At 43.3% G+C, this 19,963-nt stretch overlaps 1 protein-coding gene across 1 annotated transcript in view; it reads left to right on the forward strand.

Moving 5' to 3' along the window:
• Positions 1–216: 216 nt before the first annotated feature.
• The window catches only part of PTH2R (parathyroid hormone 2 receptor), a gene marked incomplete at its 3' end in the record, with an annotated part of 42,000 nt that continues 22,253 nt past the window's right edge, over positions 217–19,963 (forward strand). The window contains exons 1-4 of the mRNA XM_079783265.1: positions 217–324; positions 10,590–10,692; positions 19,473–19,583; positions 19,695–19,816. Coding sequence (XP_079639391.1) covers positions 250–324; positions 10,590–10,692; positions 19,473–19,583; positions 19,695–19,816 — 411 coding nt within the window. The 5' untranslated portion in view covers positions 217–249. The remainder of the gene's footprint in view (positions 325–10,589; positions 10,693–19,472; positions 19,584–19,694; positions 19,817–19,963) is intronic.

Below are 19,963 nucleotides of genomic sequence, written 5' to 3' on the forward strand. Positions count from 1 at the left end.
AGGCGGGGGCGCGAGCCGCTCTCCCGGGAAGACCAGACCGAGCCGCGAGCCGCCGCGCCGCAGGACCCGGACCCGAGACGCGGGCGTCGCAGCCCGGCCCGGGCGGCCCCGGCAGGTGGCCCCGGGCCGCCCCCCCAGCCGCGCTGCGCTCCCGGCCACGAGTTGGACCCGCGCCCGCCAAGTTGCGAGCGCGGAGCTTTCCCCGGGCTCCGGGCAGAGCGGCCCGCGTCCGGCTCGGCTGGTCCGGGCATGGCCGGACCCGGGGCGTCGCGCCACCTCTTGGGGTGCCTGCTGCTCGGCGGTGGTCTCCTCGCTGGAGCCCAGGTAAGAGCCAGGGACCCTTGGCACCTGCTGCCCCGAGCCTCCGGCTGGACTCGGGGAGACCCCGAGCGAGACCCAGGGCTCACGCTGACACACACACACACACACACACACACACACACACACACACACATACATCCACACACACACACACACACACACACACACGCATTTGGGGGAGCTGCGAAGATGCATGCTTTAGGTGAGTGATGTCCCGGGGCGGGCACAGTCAGACCTGCATCACCTTGGCATCTGCGACGGAGCGGGGTGTAAGGAGCAGTGGGGTTCTGGGCCAGGAGGGCGAGGCCGGGAGGGAAGGAACTTTTCTTACGCGTAGTCTCTCCTCCGTCCCCATGGGATGAATCCAAATTATTATTATTTTTTTTTTGTCTGCTGGCCATTTGCCGTCCCTTTGGAGAACTTAAACTTCTATGATCGGTTGTGACCGCTGTCTGAAAAGATGAGTGCTCTCCACGAGACAGAACCACGTTATTGCCGAAGCAAAGAGACGAGATAGGAAAACATTTCGTGTGAAGTCGAGCTCAGTGGTTACTGAAGAAGCAGTGGTGTTGTCACCTCGCACTGCACACATCGTTTGGGGATCCTCTGGGTTGTCTTTCAGAACAGCGGGGCCTCTCCAATGTGGAGCGCACGTTGCATCCGCACTCTCTTCTTGTGCCAAATACGACCTAGAGTTGACGCTCAGCTCTTCAGAGGAGCTAGAAAGAAATGTACAGGTGAACACGGGGAGAAAGAAATGAGCCAGAAAGAAATGCGCGTGTAAAAAGCAGTCTGAGAGTCCTGTGAATTTAAACGGAATCAACGTTATTTCTCCCTTCTGTTCGGTAGGGGGCGCATCTTGACCATCAAATGAAACCCCAAGTTTTTTGGTTCCCCCGCCCCCCCCTTTAAATTCTTTCACTGTGAGAAAATTAGGCATTGATTTATTATTGATTAACACATAAACGTAACACTAGGTTATTGGCTTTCAGATGACCAAATGTAAACTTCAATTATTCTAAAAGTGCAATTGTTTTTTAAATACATAACCACATAAATGAAAGGACTCGGTGCCTGCTAAATACTGGGCCTTACCTAACATGACCAGGATGTTCCCTTAAGCTTGTTCTCTTAAAAAAAAAAAAAAAAATCAAACAATATGTGGGTTACATATTTGCTAATAAGATTAGCAATGTATGCTTAAGAGTGAGGTTTGCTTAAACTTGTAAATTTTCGCCAACAGTAGTAATATGACTGAGAGGGGAAAAAAACCCTACGAATTTGGTGACACAGAACTCTGGTGATCTGTAATGTATTTCCTGCATTTCTGTCTCATACGCTATTTGAATAATATGCTTAAAAATACTGTTTCTCCATTTAAGGGGCGAGTGAACTCTAACCATTGATTTTACCTAGTGTTCTAGATTACTTTTTCTGAGGAAATGGGAAGATACTGATTAGTACAACAACAAAATATCACTAAGGAATTATGGACAGAATATTTCCTTTACTTTCAGATTTCAAGAAAACAACCAGGACATTAAACATTCTTTTCTATAACTTAAACCAAGGTTTCTCAACCTTGGCACTATTGACATTTGGGGCCTTATAATCCTTTGTTGCCGGGTTGTCTTATACATTGTGGGTTAACGAGCAGCATCCCTTTCCACTAGATTCCAGTAGCATCCCCTGTCCCTGCCCCCTTATGACACCAAAAGAGTCTCTGGATATTGCCAAATGTTCCTTTTAGGCAAAATTGCCCCTGGTTGAGACTCATTGCTTTAAACTGACTTCCACTTATATTTATAGATTAGGAATTCTAGGAAATGACAGTTTGTGATAATGTATTGCATTTTTAGCACTTTAAACAAAATCTGAAAGTTAAAGTGATTTACATCGACACCTTTTCTGATCTTCAGTTTCTTCTTCATTCCCAACTAATACATATATTTTACAAAATGTTAACAGATAGAAAAATAAAGAGGACTCATCTAAGCAGAATTAGCTTGTGTAGAATAATTCTTTAATATTCAATAGACATTGGATCACATCACAAAATAGATAACATAGACTAAAAAAAATCTCTGTGGTTTTTGTTGGCAAAGATGCTGCCTTTGCCCGGCCGGCATGGTTCAGTGGTTGAGCATTGACTTATGAACCAGGAGGTCATGGTTCTAATCCTGGTCAGGGCACATGCCCAGGCTTTGGGCTCAATCCTCAGTGGGGGGCATGCAGGAGGCAGCTGATAAATGATTCTCCCTCATCATTGATGTTTCTATCTCTCTCCGTCTCCCTTCCTCTCTTAAATCAATAAAAAATACATATTTTTTACAAAAGATGCTGCCTTTGACTCAGTGCACAGTTCAAAACTAATTCATTCATGCATTAGGTGTCATTGCAGAGCCCAGCAATATATTTCTTAAAGTCAGATTATCATATGGTGATGAGGACCACTGTATGAATATGTGAGGTATTTTCTTTACTGTGTCAGTGGGTCCTCCTGGAAAGAGACTGAGATGGTAGTAGGCTTGTTGGGAGAGGTTAATGCCTTTGAAAGATAAAAGGCTGAGGAGGCAGGATTGGATAGGGGCAGCCTCAGACCAGGATGCGAATCTGACAAAGTCTTGGCCAGTCCCATGGGGAGCTTGGGACAAAGGGTGCCCATCAGAGGCGTCCCATGTGCGGATCAGGTGGCCGGGGCCCAGCACTCCCATTGTGCTGTCATTGGCTGGGGTTGCGGAGAAGATCATAGGCTTGGCTGTAGGACTGAGACAGATGCTTGAAAGCAGTGCAGCTGGAGGCTGGCAGCCAACTGCCCTCCTTACAGGTCAACGGCTGGGTCTTTATTGAAGGACTGTCTCAGTGGCCACCTCCATGGCTGCCTCCCTTACAGAGCTGTCGGGGAACAACATGGGCTTTGCTGGCCTGAGCCCACATGATTTAGTCACCTTCTCCAGGCCCCATGTGGCTCTCAGACAGTGTGTGTGTGTGTGTGTGTGTGTGTGTGTGCGCGCGCGCGGAGGGGGGGGGGGGGGAGGTGGGGGGCGGGGGAAGTGAGTACAAATCCATCAGCACAACTAGAAAAAATTCCCAGATGCTAATGACATACTGAGTGGAAGTACATAAGTTCTGTAGAATCCCAGGTGTGAACAGATGCCAGTGGGTGTGTGTGTGTGTGTTTTTTTTTTTTCGAGTTACCGCTTGGTTTTGCCTGAGTGGAATCCCAACAGTGCCATGGACATTGTTGTGCAGGGGGAGGAGCCCTAGCCTGGGAACCCAGAAAGCTGATTTCAAATTCTTCTTCTGCTAGCATGCAACCTTCCTGGGCGTTAAACTTGATCTCTCTACTGTGCACTGAGGAGGAGAAGCTCTAGTTCCTCAATTCATTGTGAAGAAGAATAGAGCATTTTCAACTCACATGCTTACATTCCATTTAATTTCCTGTTTTGAGCTTCAATTGGTTTTGTCGTCTACTAGAAACCACCTCCTTTCTTTCCTTTCTGTTTAGTTTTTGTTCTTTCTCCGAGTTATTCTTTAAACCTTTCAATGGCAGTGTGACTTTAGGCAGTTCATTTCACCTCTTTGAGTCTCCATTTCCTCCATTCTAAACTAGGGACAATAATGCCATTTATCTCATAGGATGTGAGAGAGCATTGAATTTAAAAACACTATAAAAACAAACGGTAGCCCAGGTGGTGTGGCTCAGTGGTTGAGTGTCAACCCATGAAGCAATAAAAATATATTGGCCAGATACTTTTGTGACAAAACTGGAACAGACTTATATGGATAATGAAAGTTCCTGAAGGCAGACTTCTGCCTCTTCTTCATGAAACCGTTGACATCAGGTTGCAAACTGGCTGAAGTTTCCTAAATGAGAATAATTTATACTCCTTGTCACTTTCCCACTTATGTAATCAGGCCAGCTTCTGTGTTCTATGAGGAAACGTTTTTCCGTTATTTTGTAAAGACATTTTTGAGAGTCAGTCTGTGTTTAACAATGCATTGGAACCAAGACTGTGGGCATGAGGCGTCGAAGCGTGCGCATTCTGCCCACACCCCAGGAGACTCTGCCTTCGGAAAGGCACTCATGCCTGTAATGAGTACCGAGCCTCAGCTTCTCCTCTCAGCGTGGAATGTGGCATCTTGCCTTCTAGATGACTGACATCTGGAAGACACAACAGCCAGAAGCTTCTGGTAGTCTTGTCAGCAACACTTCTGAGATCAGACGAGACTGGGCGCGTTCCGAGTGGTGTGGCCGTAGACACGTTGGAGCAAAACTTAAGCACAGCCCTGGCCAGTGTGGCTCAGTTGGTTGTGGGTTTGATTCCTGGTCAGGGCACATGCCTAGGTTGGGGGTTCGATGCCCAGTCGGGGCACATATGGAAGGCAACCAATAAAAGTTCTCTCTCACGTTGATGTTTTAAAAGCAAACAAATAAACAAAAAAACCCTCACAAAAAACTTAAGCACAATTTTCATGTTGATTAATTGAACTTAGAGATATAGCTTAGAGATATCTAAGAACTAGATGAAACCTGGAGTAAATCCATGTGCCTTTCTTGGAGCCTCAAAAATGCCTTTTGAAATCAATCCGAAAGATATAGCCGACTTCTAGTTCCACCAGATTGGTAACTTATTAGTAATGGCATTTTGTTTGTGAGTCTATTGCATTTTTTTTCTATCACTCAATGTGAATGTGTACTAAGTGCCTGAGAGCCATATTGTTCCTCCTGACCTCCTGACCTCCCGACCTCCCGACCTCCCCCAGAGTCAGATCCATGACTTGGATTTTTTTTTTGTATCTATCTTCTGCCATTGTGTCTGTGCATAGTATCTTCCCCATGGCTGGTCTCCAAATACTTGTAGAATAAATATGCTCAACAGTCCTTGTTGCTAAACCGGCACAAACAGTGTAGAATAAGTCGAAAGAAGCCTTTTCTGTGAACATAAGGAGGTATCCCTCAATTAAAATCCTCCCTCCCCAGGTCTCTTCATTTTCAGTTCAGTAAAACTGCATGATGCTCATTGTGTGGCTCTCAAAGTGATTAAGACATGGCCCCACCTTCCAAGAAGCTTTCACTCGGGAGACAGATTGCCAATAATGCCTCTGATCTTGACTTTCATCTCCCCCCCCCCCCCCCCCCCCCCGGCAGTATCTATTCATTTTCCTTGTTTCTGTATCCAGTCTGCCTTGGCTTCCCTATAATGTACAGTGTAGATGGTAGATCCTCACTTGGGTTGGGAAAGGCCTGCCGGATCTCTGCCCTAGGTTTCTCATGTTCAGCATTTTCTTTCTTTTTGCTTCAGTAAATTTATTCTGGTCAAAGATATTTAGAAAGTGGTAGAAGTATAGACTTGGTGATACCAGCAGTGGCAATAGTTACCGTTTATACAGTGTTCACTATAAAGGCACTTAATTAGGTACTCTATGTGGGTTATTTTCTTTAATCCTCACAACCACCTTAGGAAGAAGGCAATGAGCATATTTATGCCTCTCCAACATCCTATTCTGTTCATCACTAATTGTGTGGCAAAGACAAGTACTGGTAGGTGGTAGAATAAGGATACACTGAAAAAAATGGAAAACTGCAAATCTCTGCTCTCATGAATTTTACATTCTCTCGTTCTCCCAAAGCCCACTTGGCCTGGGGGTTCACATACATGTGCCAAGAAATTTGACCTTGTTACTTCTCAGTGGAGGTAGAAGTTGAGGTGCCCCAGCCAGCTACTGTTCACACCCCAGGGGCAGAGCTCCTTATTACTGATGGGTGGGGGTGTGAGTTCTGCTTGCACGTGGTCTCACCCCCACCACAATGGGGGGGGGGGACTCATTGCTGCTGGATTGACTCCCCTCTAGGTCTTCTCCGACACTGCTCCAGAGGGGAGGTGGAGGGACACCTTGAGACTGCCAGGTTGGGGTGGAAGTCCAGGAGCCCAGCCTGGTCTCCACTGACACCTGAGGTTGGGGGGACCGTGAGTAGCCTTGTTACAGACCCGTGTAGGTGGAAGTCCCAGCTCTCTACTTTGCTGTGAAACCACCGTGGGGAGGATGTAGGGGCACCTCCTTAGAGCATCTCCTTAAACCTTTGTCTAGTTAGCCTTTGCTGGTGTGGATTGGGGTTGGACTGTGGCTTTTTCTGTGGTGTTTGGTTTGAGTTATTATTCTCTAAAAGTTTTCTGTCTTGTCAGGCTGCCTCTTTCTTTGCTATAGAGAGCAGAGTTTTTATGAGACTTTTTTTTTTTTTTTTTTTGGGTCAGTGCCTGTTGGTGTTTTAGAATTGCCAGTTTCTACAAATCCAAGTCAGGAACACATGAGACAAAAAGAAAACTCAAAGAATTTTCCACTGTATTGTTCTTCAGGATCTGAGGTTCTTACTTGGTCTGTTTTCTGCTCTCCACTTTTGGAATCATCTTATGTTCATTTTATATATAACTAGAGGCCTGGTGCACGAAACTTGTGCATGGGGGGTGGGGTGGGGGAGTGGGTCCCTCAGCCCGGCCTGCACCCTCTCACAGTCCAGGAGCCCTCAGGGGATGTCTGACTGATGGCTTAGGCCTGTGGGGAGTGTCAGTTGGACATCCTTAGTGCTGCTGTGGTGGAGGGAGAGGCTCCCGCCACTGCTGCTGGGCTCACCAGCCATGAGCCTGGCTCAGGGCTTCTGGCTGAGCGGTGCTCCCCTGTGGGAGCACACTGACCACCAGGGGGCAGCTCCTGCATTGAGCGTCTGCCCCCTGATGGGTCAGTGTGTGTCATAGCAACCGGTCGTTCTACCGTTCGGTTGATTTACATATTAGCCTTTTATTATATAGGCTGTCCAGAGTTTTCAGTTGTTCTTACTGGGAGGAACAGAGGAAATATGCCTACTCCATCACAACAGAAGTCGAAGTTCCAGAATGCTTCTTTTTAAATATATCTAATTTATGAAGTAATGTTGACTTTAAAACAGAATAAATGTGATTATTGTAATTATGAGGATTCATATACTCTGACATTAACAATTAATATCTATAATGACAACTTTAGGTACTTTCAGTAGGATACACATGATCAAATTAGGGCTTCTTTTAGCTATCAAGTATGTGGTAAAATTCAACATTTTATTTCAAATTGTAAATGATTGCTTGTCCAGGAAAAATTATTAACATCTATTTTTCTAAAAGTGCCATTTTGTTTTGAATGCAATTATTGCTTTTAGTAACATTGAATATAAAACATTGAGTATGAAAAATGCTCTTCTGTTTTAAATTATGATTTTAATGCCTATGATGATGAGCACTTGTATCTGTAACAAAGGAGGAAGAAAAAGCATTATAAAAGATGTTAAACATTTTCTTACTCTCACTTGAAATGACTAAAGATCAATTTAACAGACTGTGAATTAGTACACCCTGTCCTGGACGGTGTGGTTCAGTTGGCGGAGCATCAGACTATGCACCAAAAGGTCTCGGGTTCCGTTTGCAGTCAGGGCACATGCCCAGGTTGCAGTCCTGATCCCCAGTAGTGGTGCATGTGGGAGGCAACGGATTGATGTTTTTCTCTCACAATGATGTTTCTCTCTCTCTCTCTCTCAAAAAAAAAAAAAAATATATATATATATATGTATGTATATATATTCACTAGAGGACCAGTGCACGAATTTGTGCACCAGTGGAGTCTCTCGGCCTGGCTTGTGGGATTGGGCCGAAACCGGCTCTCTGACATCCCCTGAGGGGTCTCGGATAGTGAGAGGGTGCAGGCCAGGCCGAGGAACCCTACCGGTGCACGATCGGGACTGGGGAGGGACGTGGAGGTTGGCCAGCCTGGGAGGGATTGTGGGAGGGCTCCAGGGTGTGTCTAGCCTATCTCGCTCAGTCCCAATTGGCTGGACCCCAGCAGCAAGCTAACCTACCAGTCGGAGTGTCTGCCCTCTGGTGGTCAGTGCCCGTCATAGCAAGCAGTTGAGTGGCCTTAGCATATCATTAGCATATTATGCTTCAGTTGGTTGAACGGTCGACTGGATGAACGGACACTTAGCATATTAGGCTTTTATTATATAGGATACTAATAAAATTTGTGACTAGATTAAACTGGCCATATTTTTAGAATAAAATATCTTCAGAAGCTGTAGTTTACATAATGCGTATGTTCTTGAAAAGGCTATCTCAGTAAAAGGGCCACATATGCATAGAAAAAAACAAAAATGTATTTGTTCAAGTAAAAATGGTAAAAGGAGTGATTTGAAATGTTCCTGTTTGATATTTAAATCAAATTTCTCTGAATCAAATTTATAGTTCTGAAATGTGCTTACAGCTTGCCCCATATTTTCTAAGATTTAAGTCAAAGAAAGTAACTATTCGACTGAAAACACAGCCAGAAAGAAACAACACCCAAACAACTTGAATGTTGCCTGACTTTCTGGAGAATGAATGGAGAAGTCAGTTTTCCATCTCACTCAGATGACTCATCTGTTTTCATTTCATTCTCCTTTGATGATATGTGAGACTTTATGGCTCACTTTTAGTTTGGCTATTTGTAACTCCAAATCTGCACTGTGTTAACCTTATAGTTAAATTCTGTTGTGTATGCCACCCCCACAATTAGTTTTTTTGTTATTCTCTTTTTTCATGAAAACAAATTATTAAAATAAATGTGGGCATTGAGCTATGAATAATATCCAACAACCTCCAAAACTATATTCATCTAATTATTGAGATACCCTTTATATTATAAATATATTAGAAAATAATAAACTCATAATTTTCAGGATTAATACACATTTTTTCACTAAAATTAGTTCTTATGATAGATAGCCTTCATTTCAGTTTAACCTGCCAGTCTGTCATTTTTGTGTCATTTAAAACCATAATTATTAATAATCTCTAATTGTACTTCCTATGGATAATAATATAAACATCTTTCAATTTTTAATGTTCAGTGCATAATGTAAATAAAATATGAAAAGGCTTGTTTTTCCATTTTCCTTAAATAAGCATTCTAGAGAATTTTCAGACGGAAATGAAAGATTTTACATTTACAAAGGGTTGTGTTATAGGGAGTTTGCCACTTAGATAAACTGATAAGTTTCATCATCTCATTTGATTTAAGAATATCTAAGTCTCTAACTGAAAACTGAACTGCAAAGCTCTGGACCACATTATTGTTAATAAACCTACAGAACACATAGTGCTCAGTATTCTTTTTCTAGAAAATAGGTGATCACTTGCAGAAAATTGTGGTTGCTTAAAATATACTTAGAAATTTTTGATACCTCCCTTAAAGAGGTAGAGATTAACTTGTCTCTCCTTGAGTGAGAGTTGGTGACTTGCTTTTAACAAACAGAATATGCTGGGACTGATCATGAGTGACACCTGAGACTAGATCATAGAAGGCATTGTGGTTTCCCCCTGGCTTTCTTCCTGGAATCACTCACTCTTTGGGAAGCCAGTAGACATGCTGTGAAGACACTCAAGCACCCGTATGGAGAGAGCCCTCTGGTGAGGAGCTGAGGAGTCCTCCCATCAGCCATTGAGAAACTGAGGCCCCTGCCAATACCATGTGAGTGGGCCATCTTGGAAGTGGATCCTCTAGTCCCAGTGACATCTTCAGGTGACAACATCTATGGCTGATGTCTTCACTGCAGTCTCCTAAGAGGCTCTGTTCTGAGCCAGTGATTTCCCAGTAATTTTTCAGTAGACTAAATTTAGTCATCTAGTCCATTGTCTTTCCTATTTTTTTTTTATTGATTTCAGAGAGGAAGGGAGAGGGAGAGAGAGATAGAAACATCAATGATGAGAGAGAATCATTGATCGGCTGCCTCCCACACTGGGGATCTAGCCCGCAACCCAGGCATGTGCCCTGACTGGGAATCAAACCCTGACCTCCTGGTTCATAGGTCGATGCTCAACCATGAGCCATGCCAGTTGAACCCATTGTCTTTCTGTGCGCCATTACTGACACATTGCAGGAGAATTAATAAAATACTCTAGGAAATTTACCATCTGTTTGTTATTTTTTCTAATTATATTATACATATTACCTAGTTATATTAAAATGTTCTATTATGGGATTTTTTTCTTTAGGCAAATCAGGTAAAAGTAAGATTATCCTAAAATCTTATACATTGGTGGATATTGGATTTTTATTCAGATAAAGGACTATTTCAAATAGCTTGATATCAAACCTTTCATTTTCAATTATATTAGAAGGTAAAATAGTGCAAGTTTGTACCATGGCTTCAAAAAAGATTATGGGAATGTTTTTCACTGTTTATGTTTTGCTCATTTCTGCAGCTGGATTCTGGTGGCACCGTTACTATGGAAGAGCAGATTGTCCTTGTGCTGAAAGCTAAAGTAGAGTGTGAACTCAACATCACAGCTCAGCTCCAGGAAGGAGGTAACGATGCTAAGAAAACTGTGTCCTCCTCGTGCCCCTACCCCAGTCCTCACCAAGATTGCAAATTTCCCTTACTTAATATTAGGAGACCCTCCTTAGCCATTCTGTTCCCATGTGGAGGATTGTGTGGCAGGATAAGGCTCTTTTCACCTCTTTAACCCACCAGCCTTTCCCTCCCTATGGGAGGAGTAACTGATAGGTGAGTTTGGGAATATCAACTGCACATCAGCCTGTTCCTCTGGCCTCTCTGGGATCTGTCTGCCTAGAGAGCATGCGTGCTGGTTTATCCGTGATCATGCAGTAAGCTTCAAGGAGTAGGCTCTGTCCTTGTGGGTATTACCTGCAGTTTTTGGTAGTCTGTAAAATTCAGAGGAGCCAGTGAGCAAGCCCATTTATATGTACCTAGGTTATGTTCTCCAAAAAGCTTTTTGCATAATAAAGTGATTGTGTGAGCTCCATCTGCCTGACTCCTTATGTAGTTTCTCAAATACTGGTAGTTCCGAATTCAACTGGGAAGGGAACTACTATTTACTGAGCTCCCTGAATTTCCCAACAATCTGAACACAGCAGATAATGTCCTTAAAGCTGTGCCCCCTAATAAAACATGTAGTTTGATATCTGCTTCATTCTAGTCTCCAAATATTAAAGAAGTTTTGTGATTGATTTTTCAGTTGGTTATTATCAAAGAACGTGGTCTGCACGATAACTGATTTTTAGAAACGTGTTGCAACTTGATGGCTGATAATGTGGTCAATTTTGATAAATGTTCCGTGTGGTCTTCAGAGGCATGGGGTTCTCCATATGAGCACATTGTTTCACAGTGTCCAGGAGGTTAAGTTATCGGTTGTATTGTTCATGGATTCTGTGTCCATGATTTTTCATCTGCTTGACCTATTCTTGTCTGAGGTTTATATATTAAAATCTCTTACTATGATGGGGAATTTTTTGCTTCATATGTTTTGAAAATGTTATTCGGTGTATACAAGTTAAGAAATGTTATATTTCCTGGTAAGGAAAACCTTTTATCAGTATGAAGCAGCCCTCTTTACCTCTAGTGTACTTTTGCTTTAAATATCAAATAATATATAATATAGCCCTGGCCAGCGTGGCTCAGTTAGTTGGAGTGTCCTCCCGTAAACCAAAGGGTTGTGGGTTCAATTCCTGGTCAGGGCACATACCCAGGTTGCGGGTTCTATCTTGGTTGGGGCGCATACAGGAGGCAACCGGTCAATGTTTCTCACATCAGTGCTTTTCTCTCTGTCTCTCAAATCAATAAATATATCCTTGTTGAGGATTAAAAAATGTATAATATGAAATCATTATATTAAAAGTAACAATATTTAATAAAGAACATTTGTTTCTTTCTCTCTTGGTAGGTATTTGCCTGGCATATCTTTTTCCATCCTTTATAAATGTCTTTGATTATAAAATACACATAACATTAAATTTACCATCTTAAACATTTTTAAGTACACAGTTCAGTAGTATTAAGCACATTCACACAGTTGTGAAACCAATCATCTTGCAAAAATATGTCCATTAAACAACTCCCTCTCTTTTCCCATTCTTTTGTTAAATTCTCTGTGTACTTATGTTTGGTGTATCTTTTAAAAACCAGACACATGTGGGCTTTTTGTTATCTATTCTGGTGATCTTTGCCTATTAACTGAAGTATTTAGTCCAATTACATTAATTGTGATTATTAATATATAATACTTGAATTTAATTATACTTCTTTTTTAAAAATCTTTATTTTTGAGATTATTACAGATGTCCCCCCTATTACTCCCCTCCACCTGGTTCCCAACCCACCCCAGACCTTCACCATGCTATTGTCTATGTCCATAGGTAATGCAGATCCTATATAATAAAAGCCTAATATGCAAATTGCCCCCTTGACTGGGAGTTCAGCTGAGAGTTCGACCAGAGGGTGTGGTCAGCCAGCCAATCACCTGCAGCCCCTCCCCCCAGCCGGACCAGCCCATTGGCCCCAATTGGGGTGGGCTGGCCGGACCCCACATGCATGAATTCATGCACCGGGCCTCTAATATGCATATAAGATCTTTGTTTAATCTCTTCACGCCCCCTACTCCCCTTTCCTCTGAGAATCATCAGTCTGTTCCATTTCCATGCCTCTGATTCTATTTTATTCACCAATTTATTCTGTTCATTAGATTTTTATTAGTTTATTTTGATTTTTAGATTCAATTGTTGATAGGTATGTATTTGTTGCCATTTTGTTGTTCATATTTTTGATCTTTTTTTTTTCTTCTTCTTCCTCTTAAAGAATATTCTTCAACATTTCATATAACACTGGTTTGGTGGTGATGAACTCCTTTAGCTTTTTCTTGCCTGTGACGCTCTTTATCTGACCTTTAATACTAAATGGTAGCTTTGCTGGGTAGTGTAATCTTGGTTGTAGGTCCTTGCTATTCATCACTTTGAATATTTCTTGCCACTCCCTTCTGGCCTGCAAAATTTCTGTTGAGAAATCAGCTGACAATCATATGGGCATTCCCTTGTAGGTAACTAATTGCTTTTTCTCTTGCTGCTTTTAAGATTCTCTCTTTGTCTTTAGCTTTTGGCATTTTAATTATGATGTGTCTTGGTGTGGTCCTTTTGGGATTCCTCTTGTTTGGGACTCTCTGTGCTTCCTGGACTTGTAAGTCTATTTCTTTCACCAGGTAGGGGAAGTTTTCTGTCATTATTTCTTCTAATAGGTTTTCAATATCTTGCTCTCTCTCTTCTTCTGGCATCCTCATAATTCAGATGTTGATACTCTTGAAGTTTCTCAGAGGCTCCTTACACTATCTTCATATTTTTGGATCCTTTTTTCTTTTTGCTCTTCTGGTTGGGTGTTTTTTGCTTCCTCATATTTTAAATTGTTGATTTGATTCTCAGAATCCTTTACTGTTGAATCCCTGTATATTATTATTTATTTCAGTCAGTGTATGCTTAATTTCTGATGGATCCTTTTCAATTTTTTTGGAGGTTTCTAGCAGATTCTTGAGTAACCTTTTAACTGTGGTTTTGAATTCTATATCCAGTAGTTTACTTTCTTCCATTTCTTTCATTTGTGACATGTTTCTTTGTCTCAGCATTTTGGCTGCTTCCCTATGTTTGTTTCCATGTCTTGGGTAGAGCAGCTGTGTCTCCTTGAGTTGGTAGAGTGGCCTTGTGTAGTAGGTGTTCTAGAGGGCCCAGTGACTCAGCCTCCTCACTCACCTGAGCTGGGCAATCTAGGTGCACCCCTTTGTGGGCTGTGAGCACAGTCTTGTTGTAGTTGAGACTTGATAGCTGTTGGTGTCACTGGGAGGAATTGACTTGCAGACCAATTGTCTGTGAGGACCAGCTGTGACACCAGTGGGAGAGCTGCTGTGCAGGAGACACCCCTATGGAGCAGGACTTGCTTCAGTGGGGCTTTGGTGCTCACTGAGTCTGCCCCTTGAGTGTTTTGCTTATGGATGTGTAGAGTTTTAATCTGGTATGGTCTGACACTGACCACTGAGTACACTGGCTCTTGGGTTTCCAGGGAGGTGCAAAGTCAGCCACTGACTGGGGCCACTCAGCAGGAGCTACAGAGAGATCTGCAGATTCCTCCTCTTTGTATGGGGTTTGGGAGTGCCCGGATGAGGCCCAGTTGTGAAGTAAGGCAGGCTGGTGCTGGTGCTGGGTTTTGGGCTTTTTATTGATAGGTTTTGACTTCCCTGACCCAGCTGCAGCTTGTTTGAGAGGTTTTATCCTGAGCAAGGACAGGCCATTTATATGCAAAAGATGCTGCACTCAGCTTGGGTGGGGCTGTAAATTGGATGAGGTGGGGTCTTAGGGAATCACTGGGGCAGAGCAAACAGAAATGGCTGCCAGTCAGCCCTGCGACTGGGGAGGTCCCAGCATAGGAACAATGATCCCTGCGAGCACCTCCATCTGGGAGAAAGCTGGCCCCGAGTTCCTGCCCTGATGCCGGACAATCCAGTTCCTCCTCGTATGTGTCTGTGTTCCCCAGAACCTTGCCGTGGCACTGGAGCTCAGAGGAAGCAGGACCTTGTAAGTTCAGTTTGTGGTGTCAGACTTTTAAGAGGAACAGCTGGGTCTCCAGCAGCCTATGTGTCACTGAGCCCCAGTCCGCACTGGTTTTTACAGCCCATAGTTACGGGGACTTCTCTTCCCAGCTCTGGGACCCTGGGCTGAGGGTCTGGTGTGGGGCTGGGACCCCTTGCTTCTCCAGGTGGCCTCCACAGAGACGATCTCCCTCCCAATTAAAAAAGCGGCCCACGTGGGTGCTGGACTAGCCCGTTCTGTGCCTCCGCACCTCCTACCAGTCTCAGTGTGCTTTCTTCTTTACTTCTCTAGTTGTTGGACTTCCATTCAGCCAGCTTTCCAGTGGTTCTGGATGATGGTTGTCCTGTATTTTAGTTGTAATTTTGATGTGGTTGTGGGAGGCGGTGAGTACAGGCGTTTACCTACGCCACCATCTTCCTTTTCCCCCTATTTATACTTATTTAATTCACCTTATTTGAGCTTTTCATTTCACCAGCCTTTCCTCCCTTCCACTCCTCACCCCCACCTTCTTTTGAATTGATTGGGACTTTTTTTCCTTATTTCATCCATCCTTCCTCTACTAGTTTGGAAGATATATATTATATTTAATTATTTTAGTGATTAACCTAGCAAAGCTTCACATGCAGTGCTTGCTGACCCTATGGAATACTTTCTGGCCTCAGATTTATTCTTTTAATGTACAGCCAGCTGAGCTAAGCCATGTTTTAAGAAAGAAGGTGTTTATATTAATTCAGCCTTTGTAGGGGTGTTGCACTAGGAAGCAGTTGTCTGAAGGGCCAGACCGATAATGCCAAAAAGGAGAATCACTCATCCTTCCTCTGAAGAACACTGAAGCAGCAACACACCAGGAAGGAATGTATAAGGAACCTTTGAGGGCTGAAGGAACTATTTGCTCTGAAGTCTCGTGAAATTTTGAGCCGGAAGATATCTCAGTCCAACTTTATCATCTTCAGTGTCCCTTTAACAGTTCGACAAATACATTATGTGTCCACAGTTTGTTGCTTCTATACTAAGCACTAAAAAAGTGAATCAGATTCAGTCCCTACCCCTGGAGACAGTGATACTGTTCAGTATGGTGTTATTAACCACAGAGGCAATAAAACTTGGAATCCCTGGAAAGGCAGCTTAATGCATTGGGGAGGGATTGAAGGAATAGTCATCTTATCTTAAAATGAAAGGAACAGGAATTAGATGTGTAGAGGAGGAAGTAAAAGACATTCCTGGCCGAGGGAAGAGGACAGTTAAAGGCAAGCAAGTATGAATCAGTCACACACTACAGGAGTGACACATAAAAAGAGTAAATACTCTGGATTTAAACTTAGACAACATCTAAAATTGGTGAAGATGTGAAACATATGACATTGCTGCATACATTTTAGAGGGACCACTAGTTACAAGAACACAAGAGTGTATTTTCAGCTTCAATTTTCGTAGATTGCAGGATAGGTACCTTCCTGGTAAAGGGTTGGACAGTGCAGATGAATAAGGATGCATGGTTTGTTAAACACAGTGAAGGGATGGGAAGCCATGTGGATGCTATCAAGATAACGAAGAGCGTTTAGGGCGGAGCTGATGGGTGTAAATGGGAAAACAAACAAACAGCAGGCAGTGGTGGGAAGAGGCAGGTAAGCGGTGCCTCAGAAGCCGGAGCCAGCATGCTGAGCTCCCGGGTGGCGTGTGATATTGAAAGCCCAGGCTTTTTATCATGTGGACAAAGGGAGGCTGTTTCCAGGAAAAGCCTCTCTTCTATGAGAACCGTGGGGGCGAGGGAGGACGTTTTATTTTTTTCATTGCTTCAGCAATTCACAAAGCAAGTCAAATATTTGTTCCCGTGTGATGTGGTCGGCACTAGACGTTAATTTCAGGTTTATGCTGGAATCCTTCATGTAGAGATCAGACGTTTGTGTGAGGTTCTCTAATGCTGACCATTCAAAACTGAACAAACGACTTGATGTCATGAACGTTAGTGAGAACAAACATCCTCAGCTAGAGTTAGTGTAATTGATAACTAAAACATGGAGAGCTGTCATGGATAGCCCCTGTGGTAACAGAATAACGGCCCCCCAAAGATGGCCACTCCCCAGTATCTGGTGTTAGGCCTGTATCTGTCATGGTATATGATAAAGGGGCATCGCAGGTGGAATTAAGATTTTGGGCCTGAAAATAGGCAGATTATCCTGGATTGTTTGGATGGGCCCACTGTCATCACAGGAGACCTTAAAAGTGGCCAAGGAAGGCAGGAGAGTCACAGAAGAGGAGAGTGGAGGAGAGACCTGAACTGTGATGAGGACCCAGCCTGCTTTGCTCACTTTGAAGATGGAGGAAGGGGATCATGAGCTAAGAAATGCAAGTGGCTGCTCGAAACTGGGAACAGCCCTCCGCTGACAGCCAGCAAGGAAACGGGGACCTCAGTCCTCCAACGGCAAGGAACTGAATTCTGCCGACAGTGGAAGTGAGCAAGGAGACAGCTTCTCCCACAGAGCCCCCAGAAAGGAATGCGGCCCTGCCCAGACCTTGATTTTGGCCTTGTGAATATAAAGCAGAGATCCAGCCAAGCTTGCTGGACGCCTGAGGTATAGAAACAGTGAGATAACAAACCTAGGTTATTTGAAAACACTAAAGATGTGGTAATTTGTGAAGGTGGTGACAGAAAATGAAAACAGCACTCGTTAAAATGGTCTGTTTTGGGGAAGTCGGGCTCTGACATGGCTGATAGGCTCTCTTCTTAGCAGCTCAACGCACAGCGAGGAAAGGCCCCGCAGAACAGTGTTGACCCTGACTGAATGTTTGCTCAGCCCCTGTCAAATGCTGGGTGGTTAATGCATGAAACAACACAGACAAAATCATCTACCCTGCGGTTCAAGAAAACAATAATCAAATAACAACACTGGAAGGTGAAAAATACACCAGGAAAGGCGACAAGGAGTGTGTTGGGAAGTAATTTCAAATGGGAACGTTTATTCTGAAGTTGAAGTTTGGGTAAAAGGCTGTAGGTGAGGGAATGAGCCTTGTGGCCCTTTGGGGGAATTGGGTTGAGTTCCTGGAAGAGAAAGGAGGCCTTTAGCGGGAATTGAGGTCGGGGAGATAATCTAGAGGAGAGGGCAGATCCTGCCGGGGCCTTCAGACATTGTAAAGACTTGGCTTTTGCTCAGAGTGAGAAGGGAAGCCTTTGGAGGACTTGGGGCTATTGTGTTAAGAATAAATGAAAGGGCTTATTATTTCACTTAGCATAATGCCCCCTAGGTCCATCCATGCTGTTGCAAACAGTAAGATTTCATTCTGTTTTATGGCCAAGTAATATTCCATTGTATATATGTACCACATCTTCTTTATTTCTCTAATCGTTGATGGGCACTTAGGTTGCTTCCATATCTTGGTTACTGTAAATAATGTTGCAGTGAACATAGGGTTGCATGTATCTTTTCAAAATAACTCAGACAGAAAGACAAATACCATATGATTTCACTTATATGTGGAATCTAAAAAACAAACTAAACAAACTAAACAGAACCGACTCAGAAACAGAGAACAGACTGATGGTGGCCAGATATGGGGGGTTGGAGGACTGGGGGAAAAAGGTGAAGGGATTAAGAAGTAGAAATTAGCAGTTACAAAATAGTCACGGGGTGTAATAGTCAATAATATTGTGATAACTATGTATGGTGCCAGGTAGGTACTAGACTTATGGATCACTTTGTAAGTTATATAAATGTCAAACCACCATGCTGCACACCTGAAACTAATAGAGTATTGAATGTCAACTGTAATTAAAGAATAAACGGAGGGGAGCAAGAACAGAGTCAGGAAGGCCAGCTGGAGGTTATTGCAGTAATTCAGGCTGGAGACGAAGGGCTTGGCCATGCTGGTGGCCATGGAGGTTTGAGAAGTGAGAGGGTCCTGGATGCATCTCGGGAAGAGTAGAGCTTATGAGGATTTTGTTTGAGATGAGTGTAAAGGCACTCATTGGTAAAGGCAAACCCAAATCTTGGAGCTTACCTCTGAAGCTCAATCTATTTCATGTTATACTTTTAAAAGCAATAAAAAAAAAAATCTAGGGTAAAAAATATAGCTACAACTATGCTAGTTGGAAGAATTTTACTACCGAAGTTCACAATGAATTCTAATGTTCCTCATATATTATACTAGAAGCCCGATGCACGAAGATTTGTGCAAGAATGGGCCTTCCTTTCCCTGGCTGCTGGCACCGCCTTTCCGCTCCGCCCCGGAGCTGCCTCTTTCTGCTCCGGCCCCACCTTCCCACGCTGCCCAGAGGCCCTGAGCAGCTGAGGCGGAGTGGAACACCTGTGTCGTCACCCTGCCCCACCCTCGGCTGCTTGGCGCCTGCGTATGCAAATTAACCCACCATCTTTGTTGGGTTAATTTGCATACTCACTCCTGATTGGCTGGTGGGCATCATGAAGATACGGTCAATTTGCATCTTTCTCTTTTAGTGTAGATGCTATAACTCATTAATATTGGCATAACTAAAATATCTTTAATATATGCAAATTAAATGTTCCTATCAATGGCCCCTCGATGAGGCTAAGTGGATGAATTTTGGGATATTTGCACCCTATCTACCTCATTCTAGTTTCCAAAATTACCAGTTTGTTTTACATTTTGCTCAGGCAGTGGCTTGAAATTTTGTGTTTTGAATGCATTTACTCTCTGGTTCTCACTGCATTTTTGTATATGTGATTTTTAATTTCTTTTTTCATCAGAGGGAAATTGTTTTCCAGAATGGGATGGACTCATTTGTTGGCCCAGAGGAACAGTGGGGAAAATATTGGCTGTCCCCTGCCCTCCTTATATTTATGACTTCAATCATAAAGGTATTGGGTTTTTCTGAAATGGGTAGTTTGGAACAAAATTTACCATTTTTTTTTTTTAATGGACTCAAAGAGACCTGAGCACTTACACTGTTTTTCTTCGTGTCTTTACAGGAGTGGCTTTGCGACGCTGTAACCCCAATGGAACATGGGATTTTATACACAGTTTAAATAAAACCTGGGCTAATTATTCAGATTGCCTTCGCTTTCTTCAGCCAGATGTCAGCCTAGGGAAGGTAGGGGTAATTTTGTTTTTTGTGAACCCATAAGGGAAAACAGAATAATGATTTTTATGCAGTTTTTGATTGTCAGCCATTATATGGAAAAACCCTTTTATTCCTAAGACAACAAAGATCATAAGAGATAAAAATGAGGTTGTCATC

The sequence above is a fragment of the Cnephaeus nilssonii genome (genome assembly GCF_951640355.1).
Source record: "Cnephaeus nilssonii genome assembly, chromosome: 10".
Classification (NCBI taxonomy): Eukaryota; Metazoa; Chordata; class Mammalia; order Chiroptera; family Vespertilionidae; genus Cnephaeus; species Cnephaeus nilssonii.